This window comes from Pan paniscus, chromosome 6 (genome assembly GCF_029289425.2).
Source record: "Pan paniscus chromosome 6, NHGRI_mPanPan1-v2.0_pri, whole genome shotgun sequence".
In the NCBI taxonomy this organism is placed as follows: Eukaryota; Metazoa; Chordata; class Mammalia; order Primates; family Hominidae; genus Pan; species Pan paniscus.
The window spans coordinates 113845576-113866269 of NC_073255.2; the positions used below are offsets into that span (position 1 = coordinate 113845576).

General features: G+C 38.7%; 1 protein-coding gene across 6 annotated transcripts in view; it reads left to right on the plus strand.

The window, feature by feature from the left end:
* Positions 1-20694, plus strand: part of DYNC1I1 (dynein cytoplasmic 1 intermediate chain 1) — a 326092-nt gene that overhangs the window by 236310 nt on the left and 69088 nt on the right. For all 6 annotated transcript variants that reach the window (XM_003809703.5, XM_003809702.5, XM_034964487.2 and 3 more), the window contains one exon: positions 19205-19351. In XM_003809703.5, the coding sequence (XP_003809751.1) occupies positions 19205-19351 (147 nt within the window). The remainder of the gene's footprint in view (positions 1-19204; positions 19352-20694) is intronic.

The following is a 20694-nucleotide window of genomic DNA, read 5'->3' on the forward strand; positions in this document are numbered from 1 at the left end:
TTGAAAGTTAAATAGCAATATATTATGCTATTAAATATAAGATAGCAAAATATTATGTTGCTTCATAACATCAAATTTGTTTTCCATCTATTTATCTATCTGTTTATCTGTCTATCTAGCAATCAATCAAATACAGGTTTTCCTAGGCCACAGCACACTGGTTTCTAAATGAAGTCATATTAACAGAGTAAAACATATTTCTCTGGTCCTCACCTCATTTGCAACTTAGGCCCTCTGGGGTCTTCACATTCTCCCACTTTTTTCCCGGGAGTTCTCAGAGGATATTGCAAATGTGTTCATGAATAAGGTTCCAATGACTGCCCGTGAAGCTAAAAGCAGCTTGCAATGACTCCAGCACTCAAGCCCCAAGGCCTTGCCCTCTGCCCTGTCCCCATTAGCATCTGAGGGCTGGCCTCACCCACTCCAGAGCAAGCTCCACCACTAGGTGCTGGTTTCCATTGCTGCAGTGCCATTGTTGCTGATGATGCTCTAGACCCCTGAGTAGCCCTGGGCCTTCCAGAACTGAAGCCAGCAGAGTCAGGGCATATTCCATGAAGAAGGAGACAAAAATGATTCTCTCCCCCAAAGTGTGTATTCTTTGTCTCAAGGAAGCCTAAACACACAGGCTGGATACTCCACTTGTTCATAACAAATACAATCTTTTCTGTTGTTCCAGTAGCACCCTTTTGCAAATAGAGCTCTGCAGACCTCTCCCACTGATCTGCTATTCATGCCTTCTACACTGTGAACACTACTTAAACTCAAACCTGACCACCTGTTTAATTATATTTCAAGTTTGAAATGTAATGCTGTTTACCTCATCACTGGGGCAGATGACTTCTTTTTTTTTTTAAGACGGAGTTTGACTCTTTGTTATCCAGGCTGGAGTTCAGTGGCACGATCTCGGCTCACCACAACCTCCGCCTCTCGGGTTCAAGCGATTCTCCTGCCTCAGCCTCCCAAGTAGCTGGAATTATAGCCATGAGCCACCACACCCGGCAAATTTTGTATTTTTAGTAAAGATGAGGTTTCTCCATGTTGGTCAGGCTGATCTCAAACTCCCGACCTCAGGTGATCCACCCGTCTCGGCCTCCCCAGACGACATTTTATTCAGAACAATTCAAGATATTTATTGAACCTAGCACTGTGCTAGGTACTGAAGCTACAATGATAAATACGACCTGTTCCTTGCCTTTGAGGAATCTGTCCCTGCCCCACTAGGTCAAAAGCAAGAATAGGTGATCTGAGGTAGAATGCATGGTACAAAACAAATAACTAGTGCGTGGTTGACCCGGAACACCCCAGCCGCCGCATTGTCACCTGACTTAAGGTGGTCAGTGGAGTGGAGGCGGGAATGGTTAGGTTCGTTTGTGGAAAAGGGCTTTGGAAGTCCGAGCTAGCTCGCATTAGGAGGGAGGCGACCTCACATGAAGAATACCTACCTCCTACCTCAAGATCCTGCAAATGTTTGGGGATGGCTGGTGAACCACAGGTATTCCTAAGCCTGGTTCTTATTAGGCAGGGAAAACTAGAAGCCTCGCTTTTCCTCATCCTTGCTGTGGAATGAAACCAATAAAGTCCGTTACTATTTAGACAAGTGAGTGAATGCTGTTTGTTTGAGAAATACTGTTCCTGGGGAGGGTCTGACCAATAGAAGCCTCTGAAGGGCTTTTTGGGGGTAGAGAGAAAGCCCAGCTAGAGGGTGGTTCAAGTAATATAAGAATCAATGGCAACTCTGTTAATGTCATTAGGTTAAATCTACCTAATCAAAATCATAAGGAAAGCCTTACCTTTGCATACATATTTTTGTTGTTGTACAAATAAAATGAGTAGCTCAAAATCTAGCACAATGACTGTCTATACAGGGCTGAATATCTGTAAAAGAAAAACACCTAAAGAAGTTTGCATTGCCAGATGCTTGGCATCATGTAATCAAAACATTTTGAATGTATTTTAAAATAGTCTTCCAGATGTGTGACAACTTTAAGCTTAGCTACAGCCATTATCTACATTTTGGAAGGGGAGAGGAAAACTGAGTTCATTATTTAAATTATACGGGAAAATTGAATTCTTATTGCCTTCCTGGCCTGATTGCCTTGGGAAAAGGTAGTTTTATTTTATTTTTTGCCTTTCTACCAATTTCTTCAACACTGTATTTGACCTGACGAATGTAAACACAGTAGAACGTTCCACAGTACCTTGCATTTGCCATAAGAAAGATGTTATTGCCACCAAGGGGTGACATTTCTTGACTGTGGAAGTAGTCTAGTTATTTAGAATTCAACTTTTATTTTGTGCTTACTTTCCCTAGTTCTTGATATTAACTATACTTAATATGTACCAATCTGCCCAGTTTCTTTTCATTTTAGGGCTCATGCTCAAGAACATGGAATTAACTAAGGAAAAAAAATAAGTTAAATAAAGTAGAGGGGTTTTTTGCCTTTGAACTAGATTTTCCCATAGAAATTCACGTTCTTCAGTGAGAGTTATGTGCTATGTTAAACCCACTGTAGGATATTTATCTGTGCTCAAAGTAGGTGCCAAATATTAAATAACCTACTAGAACTATAGGAAAAATTGCTCAGGAGAATTTTCACCTTGTGAAATTTGCAGTTATTTCCTCCAAGCCCACACAGAAATATTCTATTTGTACTTAAGTCCATCAATAAGTAAATCTGTGAATTTTGTCATTGATATGATATCACTGCCAATTTTAAAAGAAGAGAACAACTCACATAGAAAATTTCGAAGTGGCGGTGTGTGTCGATCTAGTTCTCAAGACATATCTTTCTGTCAACATACTTGAGTGTACTGTTCAATTAACTTTCAATTATTCCTAATTAGTCTTTGACACCAGTTATATATATGATACATTGGTATAACTGGCATTTGGCAAATATAATAGATTGGCGTGTCTTTCTGAAGCTACGGTTAATTTAAAGATAAGACGAGATCCCTGTAATTGTACTGGTAGAAAACTTGTAGAAGTTTTCCCAAGTGACACATACCGATCAGCATAAAATGTTAACTGCTTCAAAACAATTGAAAAACTTAAAAAATGAAAATATGTTCCTATGGTCTGCCAAAACTATCCTGAAATTTTATCTGTGTTGGTGGGAGGAGAGTTGGGGACAGTGGCAGGAAGCTTATTGTTACATTTTTTTCATGCCATGAGAACAAATTTGAAAAAGTTTTGACAGAAGGTATATGGATTGTGATTGATGTGATGGTTGATAGCACCTCTACTGAGAGAGTAGTTCCACTAATGTAACTTAGGCTTGAAAGATTTATTTTGAAGGAAGAGGGTATATGCACTCATGGGTTGCAAATAACAGCAGAGTTTGGGTTTTTGCTAGTAGGTCTACAGTATGCTCTGTGCGTCTCTGCTTCCGTCTGAAGATTACCGTCCTTTCTTTTTTGTTGGTTGATCTGTTTGAAATGGCAATTGGGAAAGGAGTTTAGTAAGAGATAGGAAGTAGAAAGGAGTTTTAAATCTCTATTCTGCCTGGAACTTTAGCTGTCTCAATATGGGAGTAAACAATTCAAATTAACCTTTTTAGGAAAATCTCACAACAGATTATATTCTATCAGGTGAAAGAAAGTGAAATAGAACTAGGGTACATTTTTAAAGCCAAAACATAAACTCAGGTGAACATGAGCTCGAGTGAGTATGAAGGTTGTTTGTCTGGGAGTGTACAATATATATGTGACCATGACTTTAGCTAGTGATGGGCTGTGGGAATCAGCTGAATTTACATATACTTTGAAGTGCTTAATTTATCATTTTCTCAAAATATTTACAAGTTTATCAAGTATTTGTTGAACCACTCTGATAGAATAATGGCCACCCAAAGACATCTCTATTCTTATACCAGGAACCTGTGAATGTTACCTCAAGTGGCAAAAGGGACTTTGCAAATAGGATTAAATTAAGGATCTTTTATTATTATTATTTTTAATTTTTTTCCATAGGTTATTAGGGTACAGGTGGTGTTTGCTTACATGAGTAAGTTCCTTAGTGGTGACTTGGGGAAGGGTGGGATGGGGGTGAGGGATAAAAGACTACAAATAGGGTATAGTGTACACTGCTCAGGTGATGGGTACCCTAAAATCTCACAAATTGAGGATCTTGAAATGGGGAGGTTATCCTGGATTATGTGGGTCGGCCCAATGTAATCACAAGGGATCTCATAAGTGAAAGAGAGAGAGAGAGGCAAAGAGGGTCAGACTCAGAGAAGGAGATGAGATGATGGAAGCAGAATCAGAAGGTGTGATGTGAGAGAGACTCGACCAACCCTTGCTGGCTTTGAGGGTGAAAGGTGGCATGATGCAAGAAATGAGGGTGGCCTCTAGAAGTTGGAAGGAAGGCAAAGAAATTGATTCTCCCCTTTACCCTCCAAAAAGAAACGTAGCACTGTCTACCCCTCGATTTTAGTCCTTCCAACCTCCAGAGCTGTAAGATAATAAATTTATGTTGTTTTAAGCCACTAAGTGTGTCATAATTTGTTTTTGTTTTGTTTTGTTTTGTTTGAGACAGGGTCTTACTCTGTCACCCAGGCTGGAGTGCAGTGGCATGATCTCGGCTCACTGAAGCCTCAACCTTCTGGGCTCTAGTGATCCTCTTGCCTCTGTCTCCCAGGTAGCTGGGACTACAGGCATGTACCACCACGCCTGGCTAATTTTTGTATTTTTTGTAGGGACAGGTTTTTGCCATGTTGCCCAGGCTGGTCTTGAACTCCTGGGCTCAAGTGATCCTCTGGCCTTGGCCTCCCAAAGTGCTGGGATTAGCAGGTAATTTGTTACTGCAGCAAGAGCAAATTAATGCTAATGCCTACCAAATCTTAGGAACTGGCTGAGGCACAAAGAACAACACAGAGAGAAGAGAAGCCCATCTCCTGCCCTTCTGAGGCTTCCAACTCCAAAGGATCCATTTTATTGTACCCATGAAGAAATTAAGCCCAACAGAATTAACATGATTTTCACATAGAAAATCAGTCTTGAGTACCAGTTCATGGATCTTTCCACTATGTCTGTATCTTATGATTAGGATGAAGGGGAAAAAATCACATCCTGTCCCTTCCCCACAACCTTTGTGTGTTACCCTAAGGGCTGCTGTCCTCTGACCAGAGCAGGAAACAAACAGCTTAATGACATTCAAATCATTTTTTACTTAGGAGGACTCATCTATAGAATAGAGTCATGCTTTTGCATTCTGAAGAGCTGGAACTCCCTACAGCCATTAAAGAAAGGGAAGATGGCCTGTTCTCTCAGGCAGTGGCCCTTAACTTAATTGAAGAAACTACGTCCTAAAGGAGTTAAGTCCCATGAACAAAGTGACACAGCTATAGAAAGAGAGTCTTTCCAGAACGTGAGTCTCCTGACTCCCTTTTCAGTTTCTGCCCCTTCTCCCAGCAGACATGTAAGGTTCCAGCTGCTTTTTCGGAAATAGGAACCCAGTGCCTTTCACTAACCTACTTCCCAGCACACCGTGTGGATTACAAAGGGAAATTAACATGTAAAGAAACCCTTTGGAAACTAAAGGAGCCATGTTAGTTCTCTTGCTATATTATTTGGCTGGTCTCACTGTTGGTGTCATTTTCAAGTGTGGGGCTTGATTTAATAGAGACAGCCAACAACTGTGGATCTAATCAAATGGGGCTCAAAGCACATAACTTTCTGTGTGGGGAACTATAAGAAATATTTTCAAGTTTTGGAATGTTCTGACAGGAATAGGGCAGAAAATATTCAAAGGAAGCTGGAAAATCAAGCTACGGATCTTGTTTTTCAGGTCTGTTATAGTCACTTTGTGAAGTACTGCAGACAATTCATTATAATTTATCACACTGATATTCATAGATTGGATGAAGCCCAAACACAACTGAGTTAGATGCATATTAAATTACCTCTTACTTAAAAGGAGGGTGGTCTTACCAGGGCAGGATGGAGTTCATTAGCAGTCTTAGAAACTTTCCTTAACTCTTCATTATCTGGTTTCATATTATTCCTGGCTCCACAGGATCATTGAACACCTTCCTTTTTTTCAACTCCTGGAGAATTGCACAAGGCACTTTGTGAATCTCACCAATCAACAATTCCAAAGATAAAAGACACATCATCACAAGTCTATGCACAAAGCAGAAATTACTGGGAAATCTGTTCCTATTCTTTGTATAAAATCATTTTTTTCTTTTTTCGGGAAAAGAAAAAAATACTGCCCTTGTGCATTTTAATTTAGATTTATATGAAGCAAAATGTTGCTTTTTATTATGATAATTGACTGACACATACATTGGGTGTACTCTAACATATGTTTAGGAATTTATTATCACATTTATTCTAGCTGACCCATAATATCTCCCATATAAATTCGATGAAGAACGTGGTTCAGAATAGAATCCTACAGACAGATGGTCTTTAATATGCCTCTAGACTCTTTTTCCTGAACTGGAAATTTCAGCCTTTATGTAAATGCCCCTTAATGTGTACATCCTACGTCTTATGATTGAAAATAGTATTTCCCTTGTGGACTGAGAAAAATCCCTGAAGTGTTGTAAATTTAATCGTTTGATCCCCCCAGAATTTTTATTCACATATTTTTCTTTATCTCTTGGTTTGTTATTTTGTCCTTTTAAAAACCAGCTCAGGTTGAACTCTGGGGAATTTGATTCCCATTTGTCTGTTGAATTTCCAAGTACACATAAATGTTGCGGTAAGAGGGAATTGCCTTTAGCTTAGAAATGAACCCACAAGGACACATTTCTGGTATTTTCTATGCTGCAGCCATTCTCCGTCTATGGGTCTCTTGCAAAACTTCAAAGACTCTTCGGTGGACACGACAATGGTGTAGAAATTGAGGGCTCAGTGAGATTTGGGATTGGTTAACAATTTAAAACATAAGTTTACCCTTGTCTCTTCCATATATCTTATAGTAAGCACTTAAATCCAGTTTTTCCAAGTTCTTTTTAGTACTTCAAAGTAGCAGTTTATCAATAGAACCACCAAGGTAGACATAGTCCTAGAGGTCACCTGGTTCATCTTTGTGCCTTAGACATAAGCATATCTAAGTCATTCTAGGCAGATAGAAAAAGACAAATCTTCACTAAGACTGTTTCTACCTTTGGCCTCATTGCTTTGTTGGGTGTAGGTCTTCACTTCTTATTGTCTTGCCCAAGGTTTATATTCACCACATAGTTTTAATATGAAGAAGGACCTATTCGTGCCAAATTATTTTATTTTCTTGCTAAATTTAGAATGATCCAACTGATTCTGTGTACTGTCACAGCTGGCAAAACCACCACAGTTATTCAGAAAAACCATGTGAAGATGCTGTGCATAGTAGAACACTTTAGGTTTTTTTTTTTTTTTTTAATGATCTCTCTATAATTTCTGACCTAAGTGCCTTGGTAATGATCTAATGTGGGCTAGTCCATGACTCTTTGGGTGGATCCTCCAAATGTAGATTTATTTTACCAGCAAGGGATTGAGTGACATATGGAGACTGGATTTTTTTCTTTCTTTCTCAGCCTCCTCAAACAACAAACCGTGAATCCTACAAATTCAAAAAGAAATTGTCCAAAGCAGGACACACATATCATGCAATTGTTTTTAGACACTCTTGCCAATACAACAGTTCTGAATCTGGTTAGCTTATTTTTTTGTATTGTGCTGGTAAAAAATAATACCTGATAACTGAATTCTTCTCTTGGATTCTGTAGCTGATGAACGTTATTGCTTCTTTTATATGGCCCAGGAAGGGAACACAGACTAAGAAGCTGGCTCTTTTTTTACATGCTTGCTCTGTCAAGAATGAGAAGGAAGTACCATATTTTTGAATGCTGTATTTTCCCCCCTTGCAAGGACTTAGTACTTTTTCAATAAAAATAAATTTAATTTGTGGCTACACTTCAAGTAAGATGGTTTGATGTCAATGTACAGCAGTCCCAGCTCTGAATTTAGAGAAGTCGTGTGGCTGACTCCCTTAGTGTCACTTTCATGTGGTTGGGTGAGCCATTCTCAGAAACCCCAAATATTTCTGAAGATCCTAAACTGGAGACATTCACAAGTCTTCCCTCCCTTTTTGCTACTAATCCTTCATGTTTTAACAAGCACCGAAGTTAATGCTGCCTACACTTTTTCCTGTCAAATTGGAACTCTTTCTTCTGTCTTGAGTAATCTGTTCTCTCTAGTTCATACTTTCATAAATCAAAGAGGTGGATGTCAACACACACCATATCCAAATATCAACTTCCTTTCTTTTAATTAAGCAGGATTTAGACATTTGATTTGAAGAAAACTGTTGCTTTTTAACATACAAAGGCAACCATATATTCATCTTCATCTCTTCCTGTTATTTTTTATCTCTATAAATAAAACAAAGTTTGCCTTTGCCTTGTACCACATCGCTATTCCAGTCTAGGCCTAGCAACTTGGGTTTTATATTTTCTAAAAAAGAGACAAGAAACTTTAGTGAACTGTTGGCAGTCAGTACTGAAAAAGCCACCTTTGTTCTGAACATGCTTCAGTGAGCATTATTGTCAGATATTGATATTTTTTAACTTTTTCCTAAATGCAAGCCATCCTTTTATTTCCAAAATATGACCATTTTGCTAAAGATGATTCTCTCTCTCAATGAGACAACTTTGAAAAAAGTATGCATATTATTTCATATCATGTGAGTTCAGAAGAATGTTCCTCAGGTCCTGTGTTTATGTCTGTAAGTAAGAAGTTCCACTTTTTGTTAAAGCACACAATAGTGGCCCTATTCACTTTTCATAATAATAAATAATAATTCATATAATTATTTTGAGGAATAGACACACTGAATTTCAAAAGAACTTGTTGGATTGTAATGGCATTTTTCCTTTGGTTATATAGTGACAAGATGAAAACAAAGCATTTTCTCCCAAAGTGGCAGTCAATGCAGAGCTTGTCAGGAGTGATCCAACTGGTTTCCAAGCTGCTAGCTGTTCATTAGACTCTCCTGAAATGATTAATTGGTCTCAATCAGTTCCCAGCAGGAAGTACCCACCTCATAGTAAATATCACCACAATTGGTACTAATTAACTCTGTTATCACCTGTCGCAACTGATAGGCTGGGAGCTGAGTGAGGTGAGCGATCTCTACACCAGCAGCAGAAGCCCAACTGGAGAGAGGTCAGAGACTCACTGCCAAGGCCACTGTAACAGGCAGGGAGCCCACAAGCCCTTTCTGCCATCTGGGTATGCATGAGGCTTAGCCTGTGGCTACCAGTCCCACAGAGGTGAGGAAGTAAGAAATGTAGTGCTCAGGCGGGACCCGTGTCTCAAAGAGAAAAGGCGCCTGCATTCAACCGATGCAAGTTTTCACAGTATATTGGTGTCAAAGTCAGCCAAGCTGTGGTTCAAATCTGGACTTTGCTACTTACTATTAATTTGATCTTAAGCCAGTGGCTTACTTCTCTGAGCCTGGGTTTCCTAATCCAAAAAATATATATAGGCAAAATTACCCACCTAGTAAGACTGATACAGCGATGTGTAGTATATGCTTGACACTCATTTAGTAAGTGCACAAAAATGTTGGAATGCTGGCCGCAAGTAAATAGCCATGTAGCCGGGGATGACAGTGATAATGTTCATTAGCATTCCTGACAATAAACAAGAAAACTCCTAGTGTCTACATGGAGAGTGATTCTGAAGAGAAGTTGGGACCTAAACCTTCATTTCATTTTTATTAATCATTTTCTAAGAGCCTCATTATTTCCGTGGGGAGGAGAAACAAGGAGAGATGTAAAAACTAGCAAATAACCTTGAAGGAAATTAAGGAATGGTATTCTAGCAGAGGGACATATCATAAGTTTCTCAGTTGGGCTGGTTGTGAAAATGACACGATTCAATAAGGGAAATATCCAGACCTACATTGATGCGGAAGGAAACTTATCCCACAATGATACTGGGTCATACTCCATGAATTAATTGTTTCAGAACTGTGTTTTCCATTTTTCTCCATGATATGAAGCACCTAGATGTGTTTGTTAAATACACAGATCACTAGATGTCTACCTTGGAAATTCTGATTAAGTATATCACAGTGAGGACTCAGGAGTTTGTGTTTTTTGTTTCTTCATTTTAATTAACAAGCAAAATTGTATATATCTATGGTATACAACATGATGATTTGTTTGATATGTATACATTGTGGAAGGGCTAAATCAAGCTATTTAATATACACATCATTCTTTGTAGTGAGAACACATAAAATCTGCTCTCTGCAATTTTTAAATATATAATACATTGTTATTAATTGTAGTCACCATGTTGTACAGTAGATCTCTTGAATTTATTCCTTCTATCTAACTGAAATTTTATATCCTTTGACTAATATCTCCCCAGTCCTTCTATTCCAGCCTCTGGTAACCAATGTGGGTTTTTAATGAACTCTCCAAGTGCTTTTTTTTTTTATTCAGATAAGCTTAGGAACCATTAATTTGAAACAGTACTTTTCACATTTGACGGCAAAATACTAATGCCCCAGTCGCACCCCCAGAAATTCTGACTAAATTGGTATAGGATGTGGCCTGAGCATTTGAGATTTTTTAAAGCAGCCCAACTGATGCTAAGGTACAGGTGAATTTGGAGTAGTACTGATTTAGAAAATAGTCTGAAGGGTACCTGTAAATGATGAATAAGTAATAACTAGATGTAAAGTCACATCACAGATCAATAGAGTCCAGCTCTAATTCAAGGTGTGAAAGAACTGTCAAGAATAAGGACTTAAAATAGTTAAACCACGTAAGAAATGATGTAGTAACATGTGTTACTAGATCATCAGGACAACCTCCATCAACAGGACAGGACCAAGAATTACTACTGAAATTATTGGAGAAAGATTTGTTGAGCAGGAAGAGTCCTCTGGACCACTTACAGTGTTTAGAGATTTTTCTTCGAATCAGAAGGTAGTAATTTCTAATTCTATATGGGAATATATTGTTTATCTGTCTTTAAACTACATTACCTAATTCAAATCTTCCAACAGCCCCAGGGAAAATAGGCAAAGAAAATGCCTGTTCCATAGGTAGGGCAAGAACTGTCATGCTCCTATTATAAAAAAAAATATAAGGCTTACATACCTCATATCCATTAGAATGGCTAGTACTAAAAAGAAAGCCAAAAAAAAAAAAAAGACAGAAAATAGCAAGTGTTGGTGGGGGACATGGAGAAATTGAAACCCTTATGTATTGTGGGTGGAATGTAAAATGGTGCGGCTGCTTGCATTAGTCTGTTTTCACGCTGTTGATAAAAACATACCTGAGACTGGGAAATTTACTAAAGAAAGAGGTTTAATATGGACTTACAGTTCCACGTGGTTGGGGAAGCCTCACAATCATAGTGGAAGGCAAGGAGGAGTAAGTCATGTCTTACATGGATGGCAGCAGGCAAAAATAAAAATAAAAAATAAAAATAAAAGCTCGTGCAGAGAAACTCCCCCTTATAATACCATCAGATCTTGTGAGACCCACCCACCACCTCGAGAACACCATGGGAAAGACCTGCCCCCATGATCCAGTTACCTCCCACTGGGTCCCTCCCACAACACGTGGAAACTCAAGATGAGATTTGAGTGGGGACACAGTCAAACCATATCACTGCTATAGAAAACAGTGTGATGGTTTGTCAAAAAATCAAAAATAGAACTACATTATGATCTTGCATTTCCACTTACAAGTATGTACCCAAAATAATTGAAAGCAGGATCTCAAAGAGTTAGTTGTGCACCCATATTCTTAGCAGCATTATTCACAATAGCCAGAAAGTGTCCATTGATGAATGAATCGATAAAACCAGATGTGGTTTATGCATACAATGGAATATTATTCAGCCTTAAAAAGGAAAGAAATTTTGACACATGCTACAACATAGATAAACCATGAGGACATTATGCTAAGTGAAATAGCCAATCACAAAAGGATAAATATTATATGATAATACTTATATGAGGTACCTCAAGTAGTCAAATTTGTAGAGACAGAAAGTAGAATGGTGGTTACCAGAGCCTGGTGAAGAGTGATGAGGGATGGGGGATGGGGGAGGAATGAGGAGTTAGTGTTTAACGGGTACCAAGTTTCAATTGGAGAAGATCGAAAGGTTCTGGAGATGGATGATGGTGATGGTTGCACAACAATGTGAATGTGTTTAATGTCACTGAACCGTACACTTGAAAATGGTTAAGATGATAACAAATTTTATGAGTATTTCACCACAATTTTAAAAATAAATAATTTGAAAATGTGTCCCTCAAATATGCAAACAAACAACTTAAGGCTTAAAGGAGTCACACAGCTAGTAAGGTGTCAGAGCAGAAAGTCAGTTCTTGGGACTCTGGGTCTGCCAATCCTCCCTTTCTACCTCCCTGCCTCTCAGGAAGTAGAAATTGAAGATGATGCTCAGGAAGAAGGAAAGAGGGAGAAATAGTTGTTTGAGGAAAGAGTGATCCACGGAGTCCAGACACAGTTGTCTTGAAGATAACAAATAAGGTTGGTAAGTTTCATGAGGTCAGAAACATGTCTGCACACTTTTAACAATTAAGATATATTTTACATACCACAAATTTACCCTTTGAAAACATACAATTTTGTGTTTTTTTAATATATTCACAAAGTTGGACAATTAGCATTGTCTAATTCCAGAACATTTTTATCATCACATAAAGAAACCTCATTTTAGTAGTCATTCCTCATTCCTTCCAAGCCCAGCCCTAGGCAACCACGACTCAGCTTTCTGACTCTATGGATTTGCCTATTCTGGACATATTATGTAAATGGAATCATACAATAAGTGGCCTTTTATGAGCTGTTTCAGTTAGCGTAATGATTTCAAGGTTCATCCATGCTATACCATGCATCAGTACTTTATTCTTTTTATTGCCAAACATTCCATTGTATGGATTTACCACATTTCATTTATTCATTCCTCAGTTGAGGGACATTTGAGTTGTTTCCACTTTTTAACAATTATGAATAATGCCGCTGTGGACATTAGTGCACAAGTTTTTTGTGTAGACATATTTTTTCAATTATCTTGGGTATATACCTAGGAGTGGAATTGGTGGGACATATGATAATTCTATGTTTAACTTTTTGGGGAACTGCCAGACTGTTCTCCAGAGTGGCTGCACCATTGTACATTCCCACAAGCATTGTAATGAGTGTTCCAATCTCTCCACATCGTCACCAACACTTATTTGCATTTTTAAAAAATTATAGCCAACCTAGTGGATGTTAAATGGTATGTCATTGTGGTTTGCACACTACCTTTGTATTCTCAGCATAAAAGCCAGGACAAGGCACGTGATAGGGTCTAAATACTGAAAGCCATGAAAATTCCAAGGAATTCTCAGAAAGGTTATCAGGATGATGGGTTTCTAATCTATGGGAAATCAAATTTTAGAATCAGCTGCTTTTTATTTCTTAGTATAAAGAGTGTCAAGAAGGAGTAGGTAACTAACTCAAACTTTGCTCCAGGGCATCCCCACATTAATGGGGTGATAACTTTTGATAGATGTTTACTCCTCTTAGAAGAATAGCCTGTGCACCCCAGGACAGAGACTTAGAGAGAGGAAGGAAGAGTTTTAGAAGAAAAAAGAGGCTGGATATGTTGGCTTATACCTGTAATCCCAGCACTTTGGGAGGTTGAGGCAGGAAGATTGCTTGAGCCCAGGAGTTTGAGACCAGCCATGGCAACATAGCAAGACCCCATCTCTACAAAAAAAAAATTTAAAAATTACCTCGGTGTGGTTGCATGTGCCTGTAATCCCAGCTACTCAGGAGGCTGAGGCAGGAGGATCACTTGAGCCTGGGAGCTCAAGTGAGCTATGACTTGAGCTATGACTGTGCCATTGCATTCCAGCCTGGGTGACAGAGCGAGACCTTGTCTCAATAATAATAATAATAATAATAATATAAAGAAAAAAAGACCCTTTCCCTTCATCTCAATTAAAGTTAAGTGCCTGACCCATGACTCATGTCGTCTTGACCAGCTTCACACCTTCCATGTTGCCAAATGCCTGGTGCTACATGATTGCCTATAGGAGGGGTTTTCAACAGCAGTCTTCTCCAAATACACTTTTCCATTAACAAAAGAAATATCTTTGTGGGTTTCTTAGGTACTTGCAGAAATATCTACTAGTTCACTAGTAGCTAGAAGCATCTGATCTGTCTGCCTCAAAGCCCTCTGACAGTGAAGCATTTGTTTTTAGGCAAATAAAACGTCAGCCACCATTAAACAGCATATGGCAACAATACGACCAGTCCCTCCCTGAGGACCATCCTCTCCCCAGAAGAGATGGTACTTGAAATAGGCAATGCTTTTGAGAGCAGAACCCTTATTTCTCCCACCCAGGCATGATGGCTGGGGAGTGGGCAGAGTGCCACGCACGGAAGGTCACAGGCAACCAGATCAAATGGGAGCCTAGAGGGTAAGCTTCCCAGCCAGGAATGACCAAAGGTTGTTCACCCTGGGCATCTGGGTCTGTGGTTAAGGGGAAGTACCATCTCTAAGCTGGCCTGGATTAGCTCCACAAAATAGAAAACAGCCCCCACAGCCACTTAAAGACGGGTCTGGGCTAACTTGAATTGAATGTAGTGATGGTGTGCGGTGAGTGCAGGGAGACATTCCAAGCTGAATCTCACCCTCATCTCTGTGGAATTCCCTGTGAATGGTGTAAAATAAACTGACTTCTCTTTAAATAGATGATGAAGAGGTGGAACTCTGTTTAGTGGGTCAGCTCGTGTGCAAGTGAACATGTGGCTATATGGATAAGGAGGTGGTCTGTCTTTGCAGGGGTGGCCAGTAACTGGGCCATCTGCTCAGGATTAAAAAACAAACTGTTTTCTCAGGAGCCTCTGGGCTAAGGCATCTGCTAAAAACATTGGAAACTGTCAACAGAGATGGCTTGGTCTTCGAAATATAGTCTCAAAATTTTGCTTGTCCGAACTTGGGAGGAATATATTGTGCAAATAATCAAAATGTGATGCTTGCCCTCTTAGAAATTGTGGTTCCTAATGTAACACTGTCTTTGTGTAATATGTGTTGGAATATTGACAGTCAGTCTTACCAGTTTTTCATCAAGCTTGTTACATATGAGCTCATCGTATTTCTGAGCCCCTGATTTGACCAACAATATGGCCACATCAATGAAATCAATAGCCTTGTGAAAATAGAGTTCAACCGTAGCCTCAGGAAAAATTACTTTGATTAGTTAACATTATTGAAAGATCCTCACCAACTTTATAATTATTTTCCACTTACGTAAACTACTTGACTGGTTTTTCTTTTTTAAATATTTTGTAGAGATGGGGTTTCACATGTTGCTCATGCTGGTCTCGAACTCCTAGGCTCAACCAATCCTCCCACCTTGGCCTCCCAAAGTTCTGAGATTACAGGTGTGAGCCTCTGCGCCCAGCTTGATTTGAATTTTTAAAGGCCATACGTTATTTTTCAAAGTAATTCTAAGACATTAACATTTTAAGGAATAAAATAAAGTAGGAAATAATTAAGACTATAAAAATATCTATACACATATATATTCTTACAGTATAACAAGGCAAGGAAACTTTTTGTTTCCCGTTAATTTTGTTTGTCTGCATTTTATTAGTCTTCATTTAATAATGCTTTATTATAACACTGAATAACTTAATATAAAATTTCAACTGCATAGGGAAGTAATGAAATTTTTTAAAATAAAATGGTGTTACTAAGAATTTTTTTTAGATTTTGTCTCCAGAAAAATGTACTGTTAAAAATGAAGGACAAAAAAACCCCACATTTATTAGTAGTGTCAACCAATTTTTCTGAAAAGCTTTTTTACTTTTAACCAAATAGAGGTAATTGACAGGATGATATCATTTGCTCTTTTTATTCACAGTCAGTAAATTCTATGACAATCAGCAGCAACAGCAATGACTAGATAGGTAGCTGTGTGAACAGCAGGGGGTTGCAACAGTAAAAGGTTTCTGAGACCTTTTACTCTGAGGATTGTTGATGTAGACTTCCCAAATTAAAAGAGGAGCCCTCATTGTCCAAACTGTAGTTAAGACTATAAATATATCTATACACATATATTCTTATAGAATAACAAGGCAAGGAAACTTTCGGATGAAAAATAAAAAATTAACTCACTCATCCAAATGTTGGCCACCATTACATCAAACATCAGGGTATGTAAAGACATCTTGTGAAATGACTGAATTCTCAAGTTTACATCTAAGCAATTGAAATCTTACTACGTTAGCGTTTTTACATGAACGATAGTGCATAGTGTGGTGTACCCTGGAGACCTGTGTTGAACACAGGATATGTAAATATATCTGTATTTATTTTAGCATATATGTCATGTAATACATATAACATATAATTAATATGTTGAGCTTAAGATATAAGTGAAATTGATGAACATAACTATACCTCATCTTCCAAACAGAAAATGAAAAAAAAAAAGTCTAATCTTTTTTATCACGGTTATATTGTAAAAATAGGTTTGCAGCAAAACAAAGTAGACTCTGGAGGCAGAACTCTGGTGCTGCAAGGTGGTGTTACTCTTTTTTAGCATTAACTTGACTTTTTATCAAATTTAAATAGAATTCTGAATTTGAGATGGGGGCTTTTGTGACATTAAAAATTTTTTGAAATGGTTTAGTAGTCCTTTGTTGGTGGTAAGTGTTGGATGAATGAATGAATGAAGAATGAACAAATTAATGAATGAACAAGTAGGTATTGGAGTTCTCACTCTATGGGGTTGGGTTCTAGTTGATTGCCAACTATGTGTTTCAGTTTTATATAAATACCTCCACTGCTGGTTTTCCTCTGGTTTAGTCTCAACAAACAGTACAAGTTTGGGGGGGGGGGATATTTGCTTGGATTTAGCTGAAACACAGAAGCAATCAAGTGGTTGAATTCTGCATTTTAAAAAATTGAATGACATTCCTTTATCCACATCGATTTGAGCTTTGGTAAATTCAGCTGTCGATACCACCTGGATAATTTTAAATCTTTCTGAAGCTTTAAAAAAAAGTTTCCAACATAGCTCCAGCAACATAAGAATTTCATCAATTGAAAGCTAAGAATCATTTCTGTGGGATGTGTAAAACAAGAAGCTGACCAGCATTATTTTCTTTTTCTTTAATTCAGTATCATTATTGAGAGTTATTCTTGAACTTTATGAAAACCAGATTGGGGCATGAGCATGTTCTCCATTGAATCATGTTCAAGGAATTGAAACTGAAAATCATTCAAAGTAGGGAAACATGACATTGAAAAATAGTCTACATTCTTTATTCTCCCTCAGAGTATCTGAGGCTGTTTCTAACTAGGAAGCCTTAGGCTGATAGGAGATCTGGGTTTGGTTTCTTGTTTTTTGTCTTGTTCTGTTTTATTTTTTTTTAATAGATGTTTAGTTTACTAGTCAAAAAGAGGTCATAGGTTTTTGTTTTGGGTTTTTTTGTTACTACTTTGCTGGTGTATCAGTTATGATGTTGGATCCTCTTACTCATTTGCTCCAAAAGTTGTGATTTCTCACCATTGTCCACAGAAAAAAATTCCAAATAATGTCATTCAAGGCTTTCTGCTGTCTAGCCCAGGCAATCTCTTAGTCAGACTTCCTACTATCTGATTCTTCCATGCAATCCCCTTCCCAGCCAAAAAAGACTATGAGCTGCTCACAAGTCTCATTTTGCTGCCTCTAGTCCTTTTCCTTCATTATCCTATCCTTCAGGAATGCCTGTTGCTTCTCTCCACTCTTTGAATGTTCCATATATACTTCAAGGTGTGATTCATCCTCTTCCATGAGATCTTTCCAACCATCTCACCATTTCCAGCCTCCTCTCCCCCTCCCTAACTAAAACAAATCTTCCCCTTCCATCTATCCCCCTCACACACAGAGACACACCCACACACTCCACATGCTCCTACAATTTAGTCATAGCATGTATCACATTCAAGGCTGCTACTTGGGTGTGCAAGTTGTGCTCTGCACAAGGACGTCAGGCCAAAGGGACACGTGGGGATGAAAATCCATCTTACTCTCCATTTGCCAAGGCATGCACCTGCCCATACGACTGTGTTTCTGCAGAGGATACCTTTTTCTGTTTTCCACAAAGGCACTGTATGGACTGGTAGCCCATCTGTTCATCTGCATCCATGTTTTTTAGTTCCCTTTCCCAGAGCACAAATTTGCTGAGGGCAATGACTACCCTTTTATTCCTACCATTCCTGGTACAGTGCCTTCCTTATACATGGTTAGTTCTCAGTGACTTCATTTAATTTAATTAAGGCATGAAATGTATTGACTAAAAACAATTACTTTAGCTTATAAATGCAAATATGAAAAGTACCGTAGGAATCAAAATGGTCTTAGCAGATGCAAAACAGTTACTTCTCTGACTTTAAGTGCATTATGGTTCTATCTCAGCTAAGTAATTTCCTACAAAATGTACTGCCCAGTAGTCTTTTATGGAGCTTCAGAAACCACATTTGTGACAGAGTATGACAGACCATGGCAGAGCTGGACTGAGATCCATTTCTGGTTGTTTGTTAAAATAGGCAAGGAATAACATTAAGAATTTTCTGAAGTGGGCAGAATTAAGATCAGGAAGAATGCCCATGGGAGGTGAGGGAATTTTAGGAGGAGCCAATTGGATCAGTCTGAGGTCAGTATACTTCCTGGAAGTCTACATTAAGGGAAAAACAAAAAGAAGACCTCATCTTAAAGGCCTTGAATCTAGAATTACTCTGCCTTTACCAACACTGCAAATTGTGTAACTTGATGTGGCCATGCTCTCAAAGTAAAGAATTGCTTAGTAAAGGCTTTAGTGGAGAATTAATATTAGTTCTGTTGCAATTCTATATGACAAATGGGAAATGTCCATAAAGCAAGATTTACAGACCACAAAACAATGATGTACTTAAGATAGGTTTCATACCTATTTGATAAAATGGACAGGACTTCAAATTTCAGATTTCAAGGAGTAACCATTGGTCGGCCTCTCCAAAGAAAGTCCTGTGCCTATGTACAAAATTTCTTAGTAACTATGCACTTTTACAGTCCCAGCTTTAAATTATTTTTTTGTTTTCCAGGATGTGTTGAGTTTATGTGAAGAACTGTTTTCAGGAAGAAACAAGTCACCTACAACCATTTCACATTGCATCTCTCTCTCTCTCTCCTTTTCCCTGACAGTCCTCTGTGATGTCGGTCTGCTTCGCCCGTTTCCATCCTAACTTGGTGGTTGGTGGGACTTACTCGGGCCAGATTGTCCTCTGGGACAATCGCAGTCATCGAAGGACTCCAGTGCAGCGGACACCCTTATCAGCTGCTGCACACACGGTAATGCAAACTTTTGCCATATCCCTGTGAGCCGCCAGGCCCTGAAAGAGAAAATAACTCTACTCAAAAAAGTATGGATGTTTTCAGTAATGCCAAGTTAGGAGGATCTACTTTATTATGATTGAATCCTGACCAGCTGAAAGTTGAGTGAAAAGTAGATGAAGGAAGCACTGGCTTTAGGGATGTCTCTTAATAACCTACATGTGCTAGCACGTAGGGAGGATCTCCTTGGCTCTCCCAAAGGCCACCAGTGAAGAGAAACCTTGGAAGAGGCATCTGTGGAATTGTTTTCCCAAAGAAACCCTATGCATTTACATTATAAGGTGGAAACACGTATTTTCAAATAGATCCTGAAGAGTAAGGATTTCACATCAAGGGATGATATATGGGACTTTTGCCAACTGGCCTTTTCCATGTGTGATTTGAGAGAGTACTTTGACTTTAAATTCTGGAATGTGTGGTGTAAGTCTCAACACAAAGTCTACAGTGACAATATAATCCCTGGGGTTAAAAGTCAACATCTCAAAACCATTACCCATAATTTAGTAGAAGAGGTTCAGTATAGTGTTCATAAGACAACTACTCTGTCATTTCCTTTAAGAGAATGACAGGTGTGTACAGCGATTGTTCAGAGGAATGAGAAGACAGGCGTGTCTCCATCAATCCTTGCTACCTTGACACTCAGGGTAACTGATGTTCTTTCTCTGAAATGCCCAAATTATGCCCAAGGATACAGCTTTACTCTTGTTTTCAATTTCCTTAATGTGCTTGCTGCATTTGTTTCATATGCTGGACTCAAAAGCACTCTGGCATGAAAAAGGACTGCCAGCTGTTTAGCTAAGTCCATGAGGAGGAAAATTCTCCTACTCTTGTAAGATTATCAATGGGAAATGACAAATACCAAGTCAGCCCCAATTCTGATTGACTGGGGCCAAAGACACTTGCAGGTGAAACTAGTTCTTGGGAATCTTGGGAAATTGCTCTTGCCTGCCCCATTTCCCCAAACTAATAACAGAAAATTGTGGCCCAGGAGAAGGTGGGCTTGATGCAGGTGTTTGGTGAAGTAGTGTGAAACCATGCCTTGGCCCTGTTTGGATGGCTGGTGTATTTCTGAACATACCTTCTGAAATTTCCAAAATTGTAAATCCAAATGTTAGAACATTTAGCACTAAGCTTTTGGGGAAAATTCAAAACCAGGAGCTCTTCCAAAAAATTAACATTTCTTTTGTGAGTAACTTAGAGTCTGATCATCACAACTAAAATACTATTGTTATCAAACTTACTGATGTTATTTCTGTTAGAAAATAAAATAGGCCAGGCATGGTGGCTCACACCTCTAATGC